Genomic DNA, 21,899 nt, shown 5'->3' with positions numbered 1-21,899 from the left:
GTGGATCTGAATAAATACTTTGCATAATTGTGTGAAATTGTTAAAGAATAAGAGAAAAAAATAAAGAAATAGGCCAGATGTGGTATTGTATACCTTTAATCCCAGCACTCAAGGAAACCCTGCCTTGAAAAACCAAGGAATAAAATAAGCAGTTAAAAGAAAAAGAAGCCAGGGCATAGTTATTCACATCATTTTTTTTTTCTAGATAGGGTGTGTGTGTGTGTGTGTGTGTGTGTGTGTGTGTGTATAGCTCTGGCTGTCCTAGAATTGCTCCATAGACTAGGCTGGCTTCAGACTCAGAGATCTGCCTGCCTCTGCTTCCCAAATACTAGGATTAAAGGTATGCACCACCACACCCCACTTTGTACTGCACTCTTTAATCCCAGCACTCAGGAAGCAGAGACAGGAGGATCTTATCTCTGTTTGAGTTTAGCCTGGTCCCAGAGCAGCTAGGGCTACCTAGAGAGACAATGCGCCAAAACAAACAAACAAAAGACAAAAAACAGTGTTTTGTTGATTTTGAAGGTTTGTTGTTTTTAATTGTGGATGTGTGGATGTTCAAGTGCTGCAGGGGCCAGGAGAGGGTGTCAGATTTCCTGGAGCTGAAGGCACCCAAGGTTGTGAGCAGCCTGAGGTGGGTTCCAGGAGCCAAATCCAGGTCCAATCGAGAACAGCAAGTTCTCTAAGTTGCTGCACCTCTCGCTCTATACGCTGTGGTTAGCCTGGAATGCACAGCAATCTACCTGCCTCAGCCTCAGGACCACTGAGACCGCGGGAGGGCAGCACTAAGCCAGGCTCACTGCTGGTAGGGCTTATTCCTTTGCACATAAGTGCCTTTGTCTGGCAATTGGATCTTTCCAGAATTGCAGTAACTATCTTTTCCTTAAAATTCACTTTTTAAAAAAGAATTAATTATTTATTTTATGGATATGAGTACACTGTGGCATACACTGTGGCTGTCTTCAGACACACCAGAAGAGGGCATCAGATCTCATTACAGATGGTTGTGAGCCACTATGTGGTTGCTGGGAATTGAACTCAGGACCTCTGGAAGAGCAGTCAGTACTCTTAACCACTGAGCCATCTCTCCAGCCCTTGAAATACATTTCAAGGAAGCTGAAGTTCTGGGGAGAGGGGGTAGGGGTCTGGAGAAGAGTTGGAGTCTGCTTTCTATTCTTCAGAGTTATACAATTTCCTCACTTGGTGATTTTTGTCTCTTTGGGACAAGGTCTCTAGCACAGAATGGCCTTGAACTTGCTCTGTTGCTAAGGCTGGCCTTTGATTCCAGAGCTTCCTTTTGGGGGGTTGGGTTGGCAGACATGAACCACCACAGCCTTTCCTTTGAATCTAGTATTTAAGCTAATTAAGCTCCTAACAGTGTAGTTTACACAGACAGCACTCAGGCAAAGATGTGATAAACCCCAAGGGATACAGGTCAAGGCTAATGAAACCAGATTAAAATCTACAGATGTCAGTAGTGCCAACTTACTGGTTTTGAAAGTGGAGTTATGTAACTTGACACTAGTGGGGCATTGGCTCATTCTTGTCTTGTGGGAATCAGTTCTCTGGGCGAGACAGGCACCACTGCTGTGAAAATCTCAGAGAGCCCACTATGCTGACTCAAACCTGTCATCCCAGCACTAAGGAAGTGGAGGCAGGAGGACCAGTAGTTCAGGGATAGCCTTAGCTACTTAGTGAGTTTAAGGTTATCCTGGACAATAGGATAACGAGAAGCAGAAGATAAGAAAGAGAGAGAAAGAAAGGAAGAAAGAAAGTTGCTTAAACTTTTCCCTGGGAGATGTGAATAGGTGTCACTCCCCTTGGGTAGCACACCTGGAAACCTTCCCACTCCAGTCCTGCTTGGTGAGAAGTGAGTTTATTGAGTTAGTTACAGGAACATGGCAGAAGCACCACCCAGCACAGAGGATCACCTTCCAAGACTTGGTAGGTGGAGCCTCCCACCCACGTTTTTTGTTTTTTTGGGTTTTTTTGTTTTTTGTTTTTTGTTTTTTTGGATTTTTGTTTTTTCGAGACAGGGTTTCTCTGTGTAGCCCTGGCTGTCCTGGAACTCACTCTGTAGACCAGGCTGGCCTTGAACTCAGAAATCTGCCTGCCTCTGCCTCCCTGAGTGCTGGGATTACATGCGTGCGCCACCACCGCCCAGCTCCCCACCCACGTTTTGATTGTTGGTCTCCTATGCCCCTTATACTCGGATCCCACATTCAGTGGTGGTACTAGACCAACAAGAGTGGTCAGAATGCTGTGCAGCTGTAGCAGTGCAGGAGAAGGGAGGTTGTGGCAACCTCAGCAGGTTTGTGACCTTCTCCGTCCCTTTTTGTTAAAGGGCTCTCTCTTTTTGGGGACAAGCTTCTCTGTAGCACAGGCTGTCCTGGAACTCACTCTGTAGACCAGACTGCTGGCCTGAAACTCAGAGATCTGCCTTCTAAGTGCTGGGATTAAAGCTGTGCTGGCCTGCTACTGGCTATATAGCCAAGGATGACCTTATAGTGCTGGGTTGTCAGGTGTGTGTGATTACACTGTGTTCCATTCCATTACCTTCTAAAGTGAATCAAGGAGATTGTGAGTTACTTGGAGAGGACAAGGGTGGGTGAGAGGCCTCAGGGTAAACCTGAGGACCTGAGTTCAATCCGCGGTACCCACATGTGGAAGAGAGAACCAATTCTTTTGAACTGCCCTTTGACCTCTCACATGGACATGATAAGTAAGTCAATGGAAAGGCTAGAAAAGAAAGGAAGAGAACCTGGGCACCGTGGACTCGGACACAGCAGGTCTCCTCACTCTGTCTCGGAGGATGACCTTGAGTTCCTGGCCCTCCCGCCTCTACCGGCAGAGTGTTGGAACAGGTGTGTACTAACACTCCTGGGACTAGCTGGGGTTTCCGGCAGATTGCCAAGTTCAAAGGTTCTAGGTGTGTAGGACTGACTGCAGTGGAACTGCCTGCATTATAAAGGAACAAATGTTCTCGAAGAGGACTCCTCTGGCAAATCAGATGCCCCTCTGGCCTCTGAGGGTGCTACATTCATGTGCACATACAAAGGCACATGTTTTGTTTTTTTTGGATTTTTTTTTTTTCCGAGACAGGGTTTCTCTGTGTAGTCCTGGCTGTTCTGGAACTCACTCTGTAGACCAGGCTGACCTCAAACTCAGAAATCCACCTGCCTCTGCCTCCCAAGTGCTGGAATTACAGGCGTGCGCCATCACCGCCCGGCTAAGAATCTGTGTTTTAAAAGATAAATTTTTAAAAGAGAAGGGCTTTCAGGGCCCGCTGGTACATGCCCGTCATTCCAGCCCTTGGGAAGTGAGGACAGGGAGATGGGGAACTCACGGGCGGGCTTGGGGGGGGGGGCGGGAAACGGCTCGGGAAGGTAAGTACCTGCCCTGAGGGTTCTCGTTTAAGCTCCAGAATCCACAAGCATGCAGGGCTCAGTGCCTGCACCACCCACCCCATCTCCCCTGCAACACTAGGGAGGCAGAGACAGGAGGATCCCTAGACTCTCTGCCACCCTGCCATCAGGTTCAGTGATAGACCCTACCTCAGAAAGAATGGTGGAGAGGCTAAAGAGAGGGCTCTTGGTTCACAGCCATTGTGCATAATGTTAAGAACAAAGTTCAGATCCCAACACTCCCAAAACAATCCAGATGTACCCGAAAACAGCAGTGACCCCAGCTCTGAGCATGAGGAGACAGGGTTCTCTGACGCCGCGTGTGGGGGTGAGACATCAACCCCAGGTTCTGGAGACACACTGATGTAGAGGAATGGGAAGAGAGCACGCGTGATCCCTTCTGGCCTCCAGCACACACACAGGGTAATAAGCTAATGGACTTTAGCATGTGACTCATGAACTGAGAGTGCTTCCTGCTCAACCCAACCTGGAAGCCATGTCAAGGTGGAAGGAAAGAACTCACTGTACACGGCTGCCCTCTGACCTCCAGATGGGTCCTACATGCCCTCACATACAACACACACACACACACATAGAGGGTTAAAAGATGAGAAACACACCTTTAATTCCAGCACTTGGGAGGCAGAGGCAGGCAGATCTCTGAATCTGAGAAGCAAAGAAGATTAGAGGGGGCATTGTGAGCAGACAGGCTCAAAGGGACAAGTGGTGAAGGGCATCAGACACTGACACATATGCTTATATATTCATACATATATGCACACATAAATATACATGCACTTACATACATATATACATACATGCATATAAATACACGTATACACATATACATATGCATAGATATATAACATATATATGCATACCTGTATATAATCGTACATATATATATACATACACATGTGTACACACATTTATACACACACATGCATATAATGCATGTATATATACACACACATCTCTATATACACGAGAACATATATGTACACACATATGCATCTATATATACATACATATGCACACATATACACATATACATTAATATATACATATGCATACACATACATATATACATATATAACATATATGTATACACATATACATATATCCATACTTGTACACATTATTCACAAATTCATATGTAGTCACATACATGTTTATATATATACACATACACACATACATATATATGTATATTATACACATACATATATATACACACATAAAATATATGCACATATAAAAGCATCACACATACACACAAATGTGCATGTATATACATATAGACACACACATACATATATATATATATATATATATATATATATATATATATATATATACACACACCCATGTAAACACACGCACACACACACACACATATATATATATGTTGGAACATGGAACCTTTACAGATTCTAGGCACAAACTTGCCACTGAGCTGCATGCCCAGCTCTATTTTTGTTTTTGCTTTTTGGTTTTTGAGGCAGACCCCTCTAGGTAGCCCAGCCTAGACCTCCCTATGTAGCTTAGGGTGGCTTGAAAGTCACAGATTAAAGGTGTGTGCCACCATGCCTGGCTAAGATTTTATTTTGTTGTTGTAAATTAATTAATTAATTAATTAAATTACTCAATTTATATATTTTTCAATATATATATTGACCCAGGGTTTCTCTGTGTAGCCCTGGTTGTCCCAGAACTCACTCTGTAGACCAGGCTGGCCTCAAACTCAGAGAGACCCGCCTGCCTCTGCGTCCAGAGTGATGGGATTAAATCTAGACTTTACCTTTTCTGCGGCCCAGACCACCCTTAGTCTCCTGATCCTCCTGTCTCTGCCTCTTGAGTGCTGGGATGACAGATGTCACCACCACACTGGTTCTGTGAGTGCTAGGATGACAGATGCCACCACACACTGGTTCTGCGAGTGCTGGGATGGGCCTTGAGCTTTGCCTGTGTTATCTGAGTACTCTATGCCGTAAACCCAGCACTAGACACTTATTATCACAGTATTAACGCAGCCAGTCCCCTCATGTCTTGCTCCTCCAATGCCAGCTTGGGAGGCCTCCTCCCTGCTTACTGTCGCCCAACTCGAAGAACACCGCCCCTCAGCAGCTGCCTAAGGCAGCCTCAGTGCCCTGCCGTGCACATCTGCCAGGCTGTCCCGGTCGGTTGGTGCAATAGGGAGCCACCCGGCAGGTTTTTCCTCTCAGCCTGCTCCAGGGCCCTGAGCTGTTCTGTCTCCACCTCTCCCTGACTGGGCACTCCTAGGCTCACTCACTCAGCTGGCATACCTCTGCCAGGCACAGGATGCATGCGCCGGGCACCAGAGCAAAGATGTCCAGCATCTTTGCCTATCAGAGCTCTGAGGTGGATTGGTGTGAGAGTAATTTCCAGCACTCGGAGTTGGTGGCCGAGTTCTACAATACGGTGAGGGCCTGGGCAGGGGCTTTGAGAAGGGTGGGATGGGGTAAGCGTACTGAATGTGATTTGCCAGATGTGGGTGTGATTAAGCCACATCTCCTCCATAGGGAATCTTGTGTGAGCAGTTGGCTGTGTGTGTGTGTGGCCTGATGGGATCAGCTTATATCCATCCATTCATCTTCCTGTAGAACTGAGATCTATGGCAGGGTTTTAGACTCAGTTCTGAGGGATGGTGCTGTGATGGTGGGCATACCAGCAGCCTTAAAGACCCCCCAGAGGAGGCTCTTTGAATCAGTGGGATTGAACCTAGGCAGGCTTTTTGGAAGAAGTAAGCATGTCTGTCCTTTCAACTTCCACCCAAGATCAATGCACCCCAGTTTTTCCCTTTCACGATCCTATTTGAACCACTCTGATTTTTAACCTTTCTATACCTGATACCACACAAAACCGGGAGTACTCAGTACTTAATGCACAGCGATGCAGTTGTCTGAGAAACTTGAAAGATGCAGGCAGGTAGAGGAGGATCTATGAGCTTGCTTTAGCTGCCTGGAAAACAGAGCTGCTGAGACATGAGAAAGGGATGTCACTGAGTCCCTTTTCTGGAGACGGGTTCTTGCCTAGAAGCCCACAGTAGCTGCCGTGCATGTCCTCTGGTGTTGGATCCAAATGCAGGGACTGGAAGCTCGCGCCCACCGCGCCCATCCTAGCTTTTCTTCAGTGACTGCGGTGTGTACATTGTACTCAGCACATGCTGTATGCACACTCCATAAACCTTTCACCTTCCCAATCTCATCTGATCCACACAGCCTCGTGGGGAGACAGGGAGACGCCAAGAGGGCTGTCTCACTGTGCAACAGGTGCTTGGGAGGGGGACAGACTGCAAAACACCCTGGTGCTTAAACCTAGACTTTGAACTTCAACTTAGTAAACACACACACACACCACAGACTCGCACATGCACAGACTCACACATGATAATATAATTTTGTGTGGGAAATTGTCAGCACAGGTGAGACAGGAATGCTCTTGACCCAGCTACTAGTGAGGCTGACAACGTGGGATTGTGCTGGGCAGGGGGTGGCGCACGCCTGTAATCTCAGCACTTGGGAGGCAGAGGCAGGCAGATTTCTGAGTCCGAGACCAGCCTGGTCTACAGAGTGAGTTCCAGGACAGCCAGGGGCCACACAGAGAAACCCTGTCTCAAAAACAACAACAAAAATTGGTTCTCCAGTTTTGGACATACTTCAGCGGTGGAGCTCCAGCCTAGAATCCCCAGTGAGAGGCTAAGGTCATGGTCGTGTAGAGTCCCTACCTAGAACCCCCCAGTGAGGGCGTGTGGAGTGTGGTCAGGGTGGAGCTCCTGCCTAGAATCCCACAGTGAGAGACTTGTTCCCCGTGGTCCTTCCTTGGTTCTCAGTTTCCATCCAATTATTGGAGTTGGTTGAAACTGTCCTTTGGGAGAGGTCAGAAAGGACTGGGTTTCTACAGTTCCTCTCTCTGCCTTTCCAGATTCCCTATGATCCAGAAAATTCTCTGGGCATCTCAGCCCACTATGATGTGTACACTATAAAAGATCCCAAGAAAATACTGACTCAGATTTGTCAGGGCCTCAGCCTGTCACTCCCAAATGGCTGTCATGTCCCTGTTAGCTTCTCTAAAGGGCCAGAATTCCACAAACTGGACAGGAGACCTCACAACCTCAGCAGCTGGGACATTTCCATTTGTAGGGTGACTGTTTCAGAAAATGAGAATGAAATTCCCCCAGCGTGAATTCTGTTCTTTCCTCTTGTTTGGGGCTTACTATATAGCCCAGGCTATCCTCAGGCTCTCTCTTCCCCACCCACCCCACCCCTGCCCCACCCTGCTCAACCTCTCCAGTGCAATTACAGGCAGGCGTCTGACATCACATCTGACCTTATTTTTATTTTTCTAATACATTTTATTTATTCATTTATTTATTTATGTTGTGTGTATGCACATGTGCATGTATGGAGGTCAGAGGTCAGAGATCAGATGTGAGAGTTTCTAGGTGTGAACAGGGACGCCTTTTCTAGGGGTCATTTCTATTGTACCAAGGCAGAGTGCCCTGGGGAAAATGTACTTAAACCTTGATAAGGCTATAAGCCAATAAAACTTTATTGGCAGAAGCTAGGAGTGGTGGTAGCTCCAGCCTGTCAACCTCAGGAAGGAGAGGCGAAGACTGCCAAGTTTGAGGCCAGCCTGGTTCAGGGGGAAAGTTCTCGGCTGGCTTGGCTTCTACTGTGAGAGTCTGTCAAAAGAACAGGTTGGAAACTGAAGGGAAGGGAAAGGAAAGAAAGAAAAGGGATCACGGTGCACACCTATCATCCCAGCACTCCAGAAACTGAGGCGGCAGGATTGTCCCCAAGGTGGCCCTCAGCTACATGGTGAGTTGGAGACCAGGCTAGGCTACAGGAAACCCTGTCAGAAAAGGGAAAAGAGAGTTTGCTTTTTAGTAGGTGTAGGCTCCCCCTCTCTTGTTGCTTCACACAGGCAGTTTGCCAACTCCAGAGTAGATGGACTGAGGGAACTGTGGGCCCGCTTTGGTTAGTCAGTGCGCCGTGGCAATTATTTTTACCTAAGAAATCACCTCGACAGACAGGATTTATAAACAGGTCATCCAGAGTCACAGTGCTGGGGACACAGCTGCATGGAAGCTGCAACAATGTTGCTACATGCATGCAATTGTATATTCTGGAACTATACTCCATCCCAGTGGGCCAGCCTAGGTTACTAAGGAACTGAAGGCCATGCTTTGCCAGGGAGAGTTTGTGGCCAGCCTGGGCTACAGGATACCAGTGAGACCCCACCTCAAAAAACAAAACCAAGAACCCGCTGAATAAATTTATTTAAGGCACTGAGGAACTGCAGCACTAGAGGTTGTCCCTTTGTTCGAGGGTATCTACTGGTGTGAAGGGACACCAGGAGCACGGGAGCGCCCTTTCTTTTTTCTTTTTAATTTTTCTTTCATACAATTTGTTCCACCCGCAGTTTCCACTCTCTTCACTCCTCCCAGATCTACCCCGCCTTCCTTTCTCCCCCAGGTCCACTCGTCCTCCATTTCCCTTCAGAAAAGAGCAGGCCTCTCAGGGACACCAACAGAATACAGAAGAGCAAGTTACAGTAAAGACTCGGCATAGACCCCAAATCCAGGCTGTGTGAGGCAGCCCAGTAGGAGAAGGGTTCCAAGAGCAGCTGAGTCAGAGACACTCCACTCCCACTGTTAGGAGTCCCACAAAACTATCAGTCTACACAGTCATAGTGTACACACAGAGGACCTAGCACAGACCCATGCAAGCACCACAATTGCAGCTTCAGCATCTGGGAACCCCTATGAGTGCTGCTTGGTTGATTTTGTGGGCCATATTCTCCTGGTGTCCTCAACTTCTCTGGCTCTGATAATTCTTCCTCTTCCTCATCTCCAGGGTTCCACTGGCTCTGCCTAGTGTTTGGCTGCAGTGGCAACTCTTAGTAAGGGAAACATTTAAGTGGGGCTAGTTTACAGTTCAGAGATTCAGTCCATTATCATCAGGGCAGGAAGCATGGCAGCGTGCAAGAGGGAGCTGGGAGTTCTACATCCGGATTCACAGGCAACTAGAAGAGAGACTCTGGGTTTGGCTTCAGCCTTTGAAACCTCAGAGCCCACCCTTAGTGATCCACTTCCTCCAACAGGGCCACACCTCCTAATAGTGCTACTCCCTATGGGCCTGCGAGGGCATTTTCATTCAAGCCGCCACACCACTGATCCCCACACACAGATGCACAGACACACTGACACAAAATGGAACAAACAGCTGCTTTTGTTTTAGCGCGTGGCCAGAGGGCATCCACAAAGGTTTCATATATGATACAGTAATTTTACAAGCCACAGCCCACCGCTGGAGAGGATGGCTATGAGAACGAGTTGTTTGGATTTGTCACAGCGTCTGGCTCTACAGCCCAGGCTAGCCTCTAGCTCTAGATCCTTCTGCCTCAGTCTTCCAATTGCTGGAAATTGCAGGTGGAACCACTGTACTGGTCTTCTTATCTATTCTTAATTATAATTAATCAATTATATATGTGTGTGTGTTATTTATTATATTTAATTATATATTTATAGTCTTAATTATATATATTTAGACAATATACATAGATTATATATAATAATTTATATTTATATATCTATTTAGCAAGGTATCTCTATATAACACTGGCTGTTCTGAAGCACATAAAGTAGACCAGGCTAGTGACAAACTCACCACCAAGATCTACCTGCGTCTGCATCCAGAGGGCTGGAATTAAAAGAAGGTGCATATCACCATGCCCATTAAACAAATTTATTTTTATTTATTTTGACCATGAGTGGTAACCATGCCTTTAATCCTAATACTCTGGAGTCAGAAGCCGATGACTCTTTGTGCGTTTGAGGCCAACCTGGTTTACATAGTGAGTTCCAGGACATCCAGGGCTTTGTAAAGAGACCCTGCCTCAAAGTAACCAAAACTTTAAAAATCATTTTAGATTATGTATAAGCAGGAGTGTGTGTGTGTGTGTGTGTGTGTATGTGTGTGTGTGTGTGTGTGTGTGTGTGAGTGTGGTGGCCTCAGAAGTCAGAGGGCTCTGATCCCCTGGAGCTGGACACACAGGTGGTCATCAACTGCTCGGCATGAGTGTTGGGAACAGACTCAGGTCCTTTGCAAGAGCATTGTTCATCACATTTTACTTTGATGTGTGTGTGTGTGTGTGTGTGTGTTTGTGAGAGAGAGAGAGACAGAGAGAAAGACAGAGTATATATGTATGTGAGTGCATTTGAGGGTGTGTGTGTACACGTCATCTATACACAACATGTGTGTGCACATGTATGTGTGTATTTATGTGTGAGTGTGTGTATGTATATGAGTGTGTTATATGTGTGTGAGTGTGTGCATGTTGTAAGTGTGTGAATGTGTGTGTTAGTGTGTGTGAGTGTGTGCATGTTGTATGTGAGTGTATTTGTGTATATTTGTGTGTGTGTGTGTGTGTGTGTGCATGTGTGTATGTGAGTGGCTTGGGACAAGCAGAAGAAATAGCATGCAGCTGAGACTGTGTGAATGAGGCACGAGGCAGAGGCCGAGGGATGGGAATGGTGGCAGTGGGCAGTCAGGACGGCAGTGGAAACTGTCCGAGACCATGAAGCCTGGAAGAAGGCCATTTACAAAGGCCCCATGTGAAAAAGCTCAGCCTGCTGGGGAGCTGTGTAACCTGGAAGAACAGGGAGCCAGATTGGCTGTGAGGACAGGGCCAGGGTCAAACTAGAAGCAACTGGTGAGGGATGCATGCTTTATCCTGAAAACACTGGGGAGTCAGTCAGTCCTCGGTGCTGGAGCATCACAGCATGAGGTCGCTTGGGCAGGGCCTGAAAGAGCCAAGCAGGACCAACAGAAAGGACCGAAGAGTGTGGGAGGAGCTGGCTTCAGCGGGACAGAGGCCAAACCTGGGAGTCACACCAGTTTGCACCTGTTTGAACTGGCCTGATAGCTTTGGATTTGCCGGATGCTTAGGGGAGTTCCAAGTGGAGCCATGGGCTGTGGATGCTTCCAGACTCTCAGGTTCCCAGGGACACTGCGGTTCTTATCTGCACGTGTGTGTGTGTGTGTGTGTGTGTGTGTGTGTGTGTGTGTGTGTTTGCACGTGTGTGTGTGTGTGTGTGTATGTGTGTGTTTGGATGAACATACGTCATAAGTGTTCCTTGCTTTATGCCTAGAGACCAGAAAAAGGCACTGAATGCCCTAATGCTGGTCTAACAGGCTCTGTGAGCTGCCTGATACGGGTGCTGGGATCTGAACCTGGATGCTACAAGGGCAGCAACTGCTCTTGATTGCTGAGCCATCTCTCCAGCTCCAAGAGGCGGTGAAGATACAGAACAAGGGAGCTGTCCTGCCTAGGCAGGTAGGAGGTAGGAGCAGGCAGGAGCTGGGGGCAGAGCAGGCAGGGCGAGCGTGGACTGCCGCCCACGGGACCCTCCCCGTGTCTTCTGAGCCAGCTCACTGCTGGCCACCTCCATCGTTTCCTTGAAGGCTGTGTGGCCACTATCTATGGCCTCTGTCTTCACATTTATCCACAGGTAGAACCAGAACAACTGAAATCAGGTTAGTTCAGACAAATAGAAGATAAGAATACTCCTTTTCCCAGGCAGATAAGATGCCAGGATTATATAATTACTAGTGAAGGGTGTGTGCCCCAGTCCGTTGAGATAAGCTTCTTTGGATGTCTTATGTATACATGTGTGTGTACCCATGGTGTGTGTGTGTGTGTGTGTAAGGCAGAAGTCAATGTCAGGAAATATTTATTAATTTTTTTTTCAAGACAGAATCTCACTATGCAGCTCTGATTGTCCTGGACCTCTCTAGATCAGGCTGGCCCAGAGATCTGCCTGCCTCTGCCTCCCAGGGGTGCTGGGATTAAAGGTGTGAACCACCACCATTTGGCCCTACCTGGCATTTTAGAGTAGGTTATTAGAATTTTAACCCAGTCCTCACACTCACAAGACAAGGGCTTTACTGACTAAGCCATCTGAACAGCCTCCCTGGATCTCTGTCAGTTGGTGACCTCTGCCCTGCTGGGCTTCTGGGATGGATGGAGAAGTCCAAGTAAATGGACAATAATCTCCTTATCTTCTTTATGAGCCAAGGAAGGACAAAGCAGCTGCTTGTTTTGGGCTTTGGGACACAGAGGGGTACCAAAAGAGACAGAAAATCGTTCTTTGGGTGGGTCTGGTGTTTAGAAGGAGACTGATACAGCTGTTGTCAAGGGTGCAAGAAGCCAGGCAGGGATCTTCAGTGGGACAGGTGAACTTCCTCATTCTCTGTCCTTGAGTGAATGAATGAACTTTTGGGTTGAGATAGGTCTTATGTAGCAGATACCAGTCTCAAACTCACTGTTTAGCAAGGGATGACCTTGACCTTCTGTGCTGTGGTGACCAGTGTGCCAACATAACCAGTTTAAAGTCACTGCATCTGGCCAGGTATGGTGGTGCACTCCTTAATCCTAGCACTCAGAAGGCCGAGGCAGGTGGATCTTTGTGAGTTCAGTGCCAGCCTGGTCTATAGAGTGAGTTCTAGAGCAGCTAGAGCTATACAGTGAGAACCCATCTCAACAAGACAAAACAAAAAGACAGGACAGAACAAACTTCTAGCTCAGGGCAGGTCCTAGGAAGCAAGTGTTAGGACTCAGGAAAGGGGCTTGCAGCTAAGCCTGACGACTTGAGTTTGGTCCTCGGGACGCACACGGTGGAGAGCTGACTCCTGCAGGTTGGTCGCTGACCTCTGCAGGAATGTCATGCCACCCCCTTGCCACCGCTGATTAACAAATGAAAGAAAGATGCGAAGCTGTTCCCACAACAAACACAGCAAACATAATAGTTATTAACGTTGACATTTATTAATACTTTTTAAGACTATATTTAATTATAAGCCTCATAAACTTCCTTTGAAGTAGCTACTCTTTCCCACCTCCTTGGGTTTTCTAGTTTTGCTACATAGACTCAGCTGGCCTGGAACTGGTAATTCTCTAGCCTCGGGTTCTGAGTCTTGAGAATACACACTCATACCATATTCTATCATGATGGAAATTCTTTTTTTTTTTTTTTTTTTTGGGATTTGTTTTTTTTTTTTTTTTCGAGACAGGGTTTCTCTGTGTAGCCCTGGCTGTCCTGGAACTCACTCTTTAGACCAGGCTGGCCTCGAACTCAGAAATCCGCCTGCCTCTGCCTCCCAGAGTGCTGGGATTACAGGCGTGCGCCACCACCGCCCGGCCTGTGATGGAAATTCTAACAAGGCTCAGAGAGATTTGGTTCCTTGCCCAGGGTCACACAGCAAAAAAATACTCAGGGGCCTGGCTCAAGCCTCTTCCTCTTCCTCTTCCTCTTCCTCTTCCTCTTCCTCTTCTTCTTCTTCTTCTTCTTCTTCTTCTTCTTCTTCTTCTTCGATTTATTTATTTATTATATGTGAGTACACTGTCGCTGTCTTCAGACACTCCAGAAGAGGGCATCAGATCCCATTACAGATGGTTGAGCCAACATGTGGCTGCTGGGGATTAAACTCAAGACCTCTGGAAGAGCAGTCGGGAGCCATCTCTTCAACCCCTCAAAGCTCTTCTTGCTTAACAACTAAGCCGGGAGGTTGCCAGTGTTTAACCACCACGTGGATGATTAATTCCTACAGGTATGTCTAGTCCTGCAGCGGGAACTGCCTCCAGGCACTCCACCCCAACCTTGGAGCACAGAGTCGGGTAACCAGTGGGAGATGACAGGGGCAGACAGTGAAGAGCAGAAGATAAGCAATGAGCAGAAAGGGAGTGGGTGTGGCTCCAGAGATAGTCCCTGACTCAGTAGGCCCAATAGGTTCTCCCACTGCCTCTCCTTGTCTCCTCCAGATGCCTAATGATAGGCAAGTGGTGTTTGTTATGGTGAATGGTGAATGTTTATTGGCTTACAGTACTGGCTATGAAACTCAGTAATTCTTCAAGGCCAAAGGGTCTTCTGGAGTCTTGAACCTCTCTCCTCACTCAAAGACAATAGGGGTGGAGGGATTGCACACTTGACCACACCTCCAGACCCTCGCAGGGGATTCTATGCAGGTCCCCACCCCTGGCTACACCCTGCCAGGTCCTCAGGGGGGTCTAGGCAGGGACTCAACTTGTGAGACATGCTCTAAAGTCTTTTTTAACAACTTCTATTTTTAAATGAGGTATTGGTATGTAATCCAAGCAAGTTTTATCTTTTTGTTTGTTTTATTTTCTTTCTCTCTCTTTTTTTTAAGATATTTTATTTTATGTGAGTACACTGTTACTGTCTTTAGACACACCAGAAGAGGGCATCATATCACATTGCAGATGGTTGTGAGCCACTATGTGGTTGCTGGGAATTGAACTCAGGACCTTTGGAAAGGCAGTCAGTGCTCTTAACCACTGAGCCACCTCTCCAGCCCCTTCTTTCTCTTTTTTAAGACAAAGTCTTTGTGGGTTTGACAAAAGCTAGGGTCATCTGCAAAGACAGAACTTCAATTGAGAAAATTCCTCCCTCAGATTAGTCAGTCTGTAGGCAAGCTGTGGGGCATTGTCGGATTGATGTTTTATGTAGGAGGACTCAGCCCACCTCAAGGGTGCAGGCTGAGCAAGGCATGGGGTGAAATCACCCTCCCTGGCCTCCGCATCAGCTCCTGCCTCCAGGCTCCTGTCTAGAGGTCATGCCCTCACTTCCCTCACGATAGACTGTGAGGATGAAATACAGCCTCTCCAAGCTGCTCTTCTCATGGTATTTATCACAGCAGTGGGAGCAGATTAGCCTGAGACTGGCCTATAATCCTGGCTGCCTCACAGCATGTACCTGCTCCTACCTCTTGAATGCTGGGACTAAAGTCATGCTCTACCATACCTGGCCTTGTTGTTAATTTTAAATATTACTAAAAACATTTTTAAATTTTTTTACATTCCAGATTTTAATCCTCTTCCAGTCCACCCTTTGACTGTTCTCCATCCCATACCTCCTCCCCACCCTCCTGTCTCCACAAGGATGTCCCCATCCCCACCCCCACCCCCACCCCACCCCACCAGAACTCTAAACTCCCTGGGGCCTCCAGTCTCTTGAGGGTTAGGTCCATCTTTTCTGACTGCACCCGGACCCGGCAGTCCTCTGCTGTATGTGTTGGGGGCCTCACATCAGCTGGTGCATGCTGCCTGGTTGGTGGTCCAGTGTCTGAGAGATCTCAGCGGTCCAGGTTCATTGAGACTGCTGGTCTCCCTCCTCCTCAGCTTCTTCCAGCCTTTCCCTAATTCCACCACAGGGGCCAGCAGCTTCTGTCCACTGGTTGAGTAAAAATATCTGCATCTGGTTCTTTCATCTGACTGTTGGGTCTTCAGAGGGCAGTCATGAGAGGTCCCTTTTTGTGAGTGCTTCATAGCTTCTGTTATAGTCTCCAGCCTCGGGGCCTCCCCTTGCGCTGGGCCCCACCTTGGGCCTGTCGCTCACTGGACCTCCTTTTCCTCAGGCTCCTGTTACAATTTTTAAATTTAAATATATTTTGATCACTTTCTTTCTCTCGTCAAGATTCTTCCAGTTCTTTCCCCTCTCTTACCCACCCAATGTTTAAGTGCTTTCTCAAAAAAATGAAAATAAGACCCCAGTACAAGAACAACCTCCCCAAGCCAAGAAACAAAATTAAATACCACCCCCAAACAAATTAAAACATCAAACAGTAACCAAATAAAAACACACGAAGCCGGGCGGTGGTGGCACACATCTTTAATTCCAGCACTTGGGAGGCAGCGGCAGGTGGATTTCTAAGTTCGAGGCCAGCCTGGTCTACAGAGTGAGCTCCAGGACAGCCAGGGCTACACAGAGAAACCCTGTCTCGAAAAAACCAAATCCAAAGTGGGGGGGGGGGGGCGGAAACTGTGGAGTCTGTTATATATTGGTCAGCTACTCCAGAACCTAAGACCTATCCTGGCATGGTTAATAAACCAAGTGTCACTTCACTTGAGAAAACCGATTTTCTCTCTCCCACCAGGTATAAGTGACATTTGCCGACATTTGCACCAGTGGCCAGGTTTTTTCATTCATTCATTCATTCATTCACTCATTTTTAAAAGCTATAACAAAATAAAATATAATAATATAAAAAAGGCAGGCAGTGGTGGCACACACCTTTAATCTGAGCACTCAGAAGGCAGAGGTAGGCGCATCTTCATGAAGTCGAGGCCAGCTTGGACTATAGAAAAAAACTTTGTCTTGAAAAAAACCAAACCAAACCAGTCAAACAAAAAGATAAAACAAAAACTATCCCATCAAAGCTAGACAAGACAAACTAACAAAAGGAAAATAGCCCAATGCACAAGAATTAGAGAGCCCCTCATTCACACACACAGGAGTTCTACAAAACCACTAAACTGGAAGTCATGATATATATGCATGTATGTGTGTATATATGCATATATACATACATACATATATACATGACCCGGTGAGAAGCAATGCAGGCTCTGTGCATACTGCTTCACACTGAGTTCATGCGAGCTTTGATCATGTTGATTCAAGAGTCTTGGGTTCTTGGTGTCCTACCTCTGGTTCTTACCCTCTTTCTGCCTCCTCTTCTGTGGGGTTCCCTCATCCCTGAGGTGAGGGATTTGATGGAAACATTCCATTTAGCGCTGCGTGTTTCAAGGTGTATTTCTCTCCTCTGCAGAATGCCTCAGCCTTGCTTTTTGTAGCAGATGTCAACTATCTGTCGCAATGGGCTCCGCCATAGCACTTTCATGCTATGGTGTATCAGCATATTCTGATCAGAGCGCCCTTCATCCTCACTTGACTGTCTCCCACTCCTGTGGATCCGTCCCCTCGTCTTCCCAGTCTCTTAACATCTTTAGATCATTTTTTCTTACTTTGTAACCCATTTGTGTACATGAACATGGGTATATTACACTTACTCATTTAATTTGTGTGTTGTGCGTGTGTGTATATGTGCTCTGAGAGGGCATCTTATGAAAGTCACTTTTCTCCTATATTGTGGGCTCTGGGGAATCCAACTCAGGTACAAAAATCAACATTTGAATAACACAAAGACAACCTTTACACAGTGCACAAGAGGATCATCCCAACATCTCTCTGTTTTTGTCCAATGAGTCTTTCTTTAACATCAATAAACTATACACAATAAGAACAAGTATGAAAACTATCAGATAAGCGTTACATTCACAATGTCCAGTCCATGTATATTCAGCAACTTTGGAGAAAGTACTCTACTATTTAGCCTATCTTGGTGAGTCCAAAGTTCTGTACCTGAATCACTTTCTATGATAACTTGTATTTATTAAAGTATAACCGTCTTTTAGACCCTTAAATAATTTTCTTAAGCCCTAAACGACTGAAGCTTAATATGAGACTATAAATATCTAGTCTTCAACCCTATCAGAGACATCAGGATAAACACCACCTGAGTAAACAGGACGTGCAGAGCCAGCGGCTTCCAAAACTACAGAAATGACAGACAGCTGGTTGCCTGGACGGTCACCAAGACTCCTCTGTGATGTTGGAACAACCATCTTCAGCTTACTGGCTCAGAATATTTGACAGAAGGACTGGCCTACTTTGTCTTGGCAGTTTGCCAGTTGACTTCCCAGTCCGTGTCATGCTTGTCCACAGTCTAGATAGCATGTAAGCAAGGACATTTTTTTTTTGGTCCAGCTTTGCCACAGCACATTTGTCTCAGTGTCATGAAAAGCCTTATGTTATTAAAGCATCTAAATTCTTTACATCTCTGAAGTTTCTGAAGACCATCTACTTGTCTAAAATACATCTAGATAGGAAAACATTGCTTGCTTCCAGCTATCTACCATCTGCTTAATTTTGAAGCATGTACAGGAAGCCAAATAAAGCTTATTTTTTGCAATAAACTAAAGTACAACCTAACAGGACCACAAGTTTGACGGACTGACTACTAACTTTCATTTCTTAATTATCCTTAACAGTTCATAATTTTAGCTTTCAAGGACTAGGACTTTACATTTTTAAATGAGTTGCAGAGGTACAACACCTTAAACAAGAGTTGAGATGTGTGTACAATATGATGTAACAAAAACTAACCTTAAATTTGCATCAATATACAAATTGAATGTCATTCCAATGAAAAATATCTGAGAGTCATAGTTTCTTTTAGTGTAAAAGTAGATTTAATAATCGACCCTTTCATCTTGTCATTCCTAAACCCCCTTTCCTTTCCACCCCCTCTCCTCTTCCTCTAACCCTGCGCAGGACAGAAAGAGAAAAGACAAAGAGATCCATGAATCCAACCTTTTTTTTTTTTTTTTTTTTTTTTTTTTTTTTTTGAGGCAGGGTTTCTCTGTGTAGCCCTGGCTGTCCTGGAACTCACTCTGTAGACCAGGATGGCCTCGAACTCAGAAATCCACCTGCCTCTGCCTCCCAATTGCTGGGATTACTGGCGTGTACCACCACCGCCCGGCAAATCCAACCTTCTTTACTTTGTTTTCTCCCTGACCAAGACCATTAACAACTTGTGATCAACCTCCTTAAATGATGAAAACATCTGTCACCCACTGATTGACTAAAACCACCCACCCCACCTTTTAGCAATGGGTGTGTCTTCTTAAAATTGCTTCCTGCTATCTGGAGGGAACAGCAACTTTTGGGGGAGCCCTATGAAAACTGGAATAATGGCCAAGTCCTGGGAGAGCTAGCTGTATCGTTTGCCAACCAATCGTTGTGCGATGGGAAAGGGCAGAGCTTAACCGAAGTCCTGGCTGGAACAGTCTGCGAGGCTGGACCAATTAAGCTAGTCACTTTAAAGTTGTTCTGCATGCAGATGTTTGAGGAAACAGCTACTGAGGCAATCTGTGAGGCTGGATTACCTGGGATATTTGTCTTATCTTCACTGATGTCTGGTCCTTTATTCTGAAAACACACAAACTTTTAAAAGGTAATATACATTTCTGTACTAACACCTGCATAGACTGTGTGGTGCGCACATACCAGATAGAAGTGATTCTCTGCTCTTCCTTTAAGCAGGAAGGGAATCAAACTTTAGAAGTCCATTTGGACTGCATAACAAAATTGTAATATAAATCTCCATCCATCTCCAAGGACAGCATGTAACAATAAGTCCCAAGGACTCTGTAGTCAACAAGGTTTATTGGCTGTGCAGACATGTCTCAGCCAGTGTCTGAGCTGTCCCCATCTAGCGGGATCAGCATTCACGGCACCTGTTTTGCTGTTCATCTTGGTTTTTTCCTTCATGCCTGCAACCAAAATTTTCAAGAGGACTTCCTGGGTCAGATCTAATCTTTATTAATTTTGAAGGAATCCATAGCTTTTCATTTCCTATTAAAACAAAGATATAACCTCTCCCCTCAATGCAACACATTTCCTGACTTATATTCTGAAATTAACATATCCTTATAAGATATGGGCTGCTTTAATCTAGCAGCTCTAGCTAAAATCCAGTGTTTTTCAGCAGCAGTGCTACCTGTCTCATTGACATTTGAAAAATTTAAAGTCAATAAAGCATTATTTAATTTATCTCTGGGAGACCTCATATCCCCTTTCTGCTTAATGAGCATTTCCTTTAAAGTCCTGTTAGGTCTCTCTATGATTGCTTGTCCTTAGGGTGTAAGGTATACAAGTAACATGTTTTATGTTACATTTAAAGAACTTTTGCATTTTACTGGATACATATGCTGGATATATATACATTATCAGTTTTAATCTTTAAAGGCATTCCTAATATAGCTACCACAGAGTCAGTCTTTTTGGAACTTAAGGCAGAAGCCCATTGGAATCCTGAATAGGTATCAATTGTCTGATTACATACTTTAGTTTTCCAAACTCTGCAAAATGAAAGACATCCATTTTCCAAGTTTTATTTCTTTGGGTGTCTTTAGGGTTACTTTAGCAGGTAACAGAGCTTGAATATCCAAAAAACAAGAAGTACAATTTTTTATAATTTCCTTTGCTTGTTGCCAAGTTATAGGAAAAAAATTCTTTAAACTCTACTGCTTACATGACTTTTATGCGATTTGAAGCCTCTAAACATTTTCTGTTAATATATTTTTTTTGAGACAGGGTTTCTCTGTATAGCCCTGGCTGTCCTGGAACTCACTCTGTAGACCAGGCTGGCCTCGAACTCAGAAATCTGCCTGCCTCTGCCTCCCAGAGTGCTGGGATTACAGGCGTCCGCCACCGCTGCCCGGCTTTTCCTGATAATACTCTGGTATATGCTCTCATTTCCTAGTCCCTAACTGTATGAGACAGAGTGTGAGTTATCTGTATTGGGTGATCTCTGTTTTGAATTTCAACTTGTATAAACAACAAAGTTAATTCTGAATCATCTAAAATAAGTCCAGCAGTTTCTATATGCAAAACCACTCTCTCTTCATATTAAGAATCAGTAGCTATTTTAAGAGGTTCTGGACAATCTAACAGAACCAGAATAGCATATAGTTCTGACTTCTGAACTGAAGCCTGTGGACTTTGCATTCATTTGCATATATATTGTAGTTTAATGTATTTTAATAGCAAACTTACAGGAACAGCACAGAAGACAGACAACATTAGAAACACGTACTTGCATGTAGGACAACTCAGTTAGAAAAGTATAGTGAATGGATGGAATCTACTGTATGATAAAAATGCTACCAACACCATTTAGTTGCCATCAATAAGAAATTTACTTATTAAAAAAAAAATCCAAATGCTGGTATTGCCAAGAAAATTTTAGCAGGTTTATTTATAATTGTTATAAAGTTGAACTGTTGAAATGTGTTCACTGAAACAGTTTGCTTGCGTTAATGCTTTACATCTTGCATTTATATTAAAAATCCACACACAAACGAACGTGCAGAAACCGCCTATACCTGATTCTGTCCCCTATGTTTCCACTCGCAATCATATACTTAGGTACCTTTGACCCTATGAAAAAATATCTAACATTCATAGCAGGAAGAATAGGAAAAAAAAATTTTTGAGAATGAAATGCTTTCCCTCTTAGTGGACTCTTTTGGTTTTTTTGTTTTGTTTTGTTTTTTGTTTTGTTTTGCTTTTCGAGACAGGATTTCTCTGTGTAGCCCTGGCTGTCCTGGAACTCACTCTGTAGACCAGGCTGGCCTTGAACTCAGAAATTTGCCTGCCTCTGCTTCCCAGAGTGCTGCGATTACAGGCGTGCGCCACCACCGCCCGGCCTTAGGGGACTCTTAAGCACGTTCTCTGAGTATGCGGGATGCTAGCTGGATATTTTTTTGGCATGATTGTTACACGTTTGGCATGGATAGCACACAGGTTGGTATCTTCAAAAAAGGCCACCCAGATAGGCCTCACTTGCCTCCTGCAAAGCACAAATAGCTGCACTCTGGAAGCGCAGATCTGTTTTAAAGTCCCGAGCAATTTCTCGCACCAGACGCTGAAAGGAGAACTTGCGAATCAGAAGTTCTTAGACTTCCGATAGCGTCCGATTTCACGGGAGTGCCACAGTACCCGGCCTGTAACGATGCGGTTTCTTCACTCCTCCAGTAGAGGGCGCA

The 21,899-nt window shown here is 45.4% G+C and overlaps 1 protein-coding gene across 1 annotated transcript in view; it reads left to right on the top strand.

The window, feature by feature from the left end:
- The first annotated feature begins 5,726 nt into the window (after nucleotides 1-5,726).
- The window catches only part of Acer1 (alkaline ceramidase 1), a 28,379-nt gene continuing 12,206 nt past the window's right edge, over nucleotides 5,727-21,899 (top strand). The window contains exon 1 of the mRNA XM_052193411.1: nucleotides 5,727-5,846. Coding sequence (XP_052049371.1) covers nucleotides 5,727-5,846 — 120 coding nt within the window. The remainder of the gene's footprint in view (nucleotides 5,847-21,899) is intronic.

Source organism: Apodemus sylvaticus, chromosome 9 (assembly GCF_947179515.1).
Source record: "Apodemus sylvaticus chromosome 9, mApoSyl1.1, whole genome shotgun sequence".
Classification (NCBI taxonomy): domain Eukaryota; kingdom Metazoa; phylum Chordata; class Mammalia; order Rodentia; family Muridae; genus Apodemus; species Apodemus sylvaticus.
Note: the sequence above shows the minus strand (reverse complement) of the source record. Positions and strands in the feature narration are given on the sequence as shown.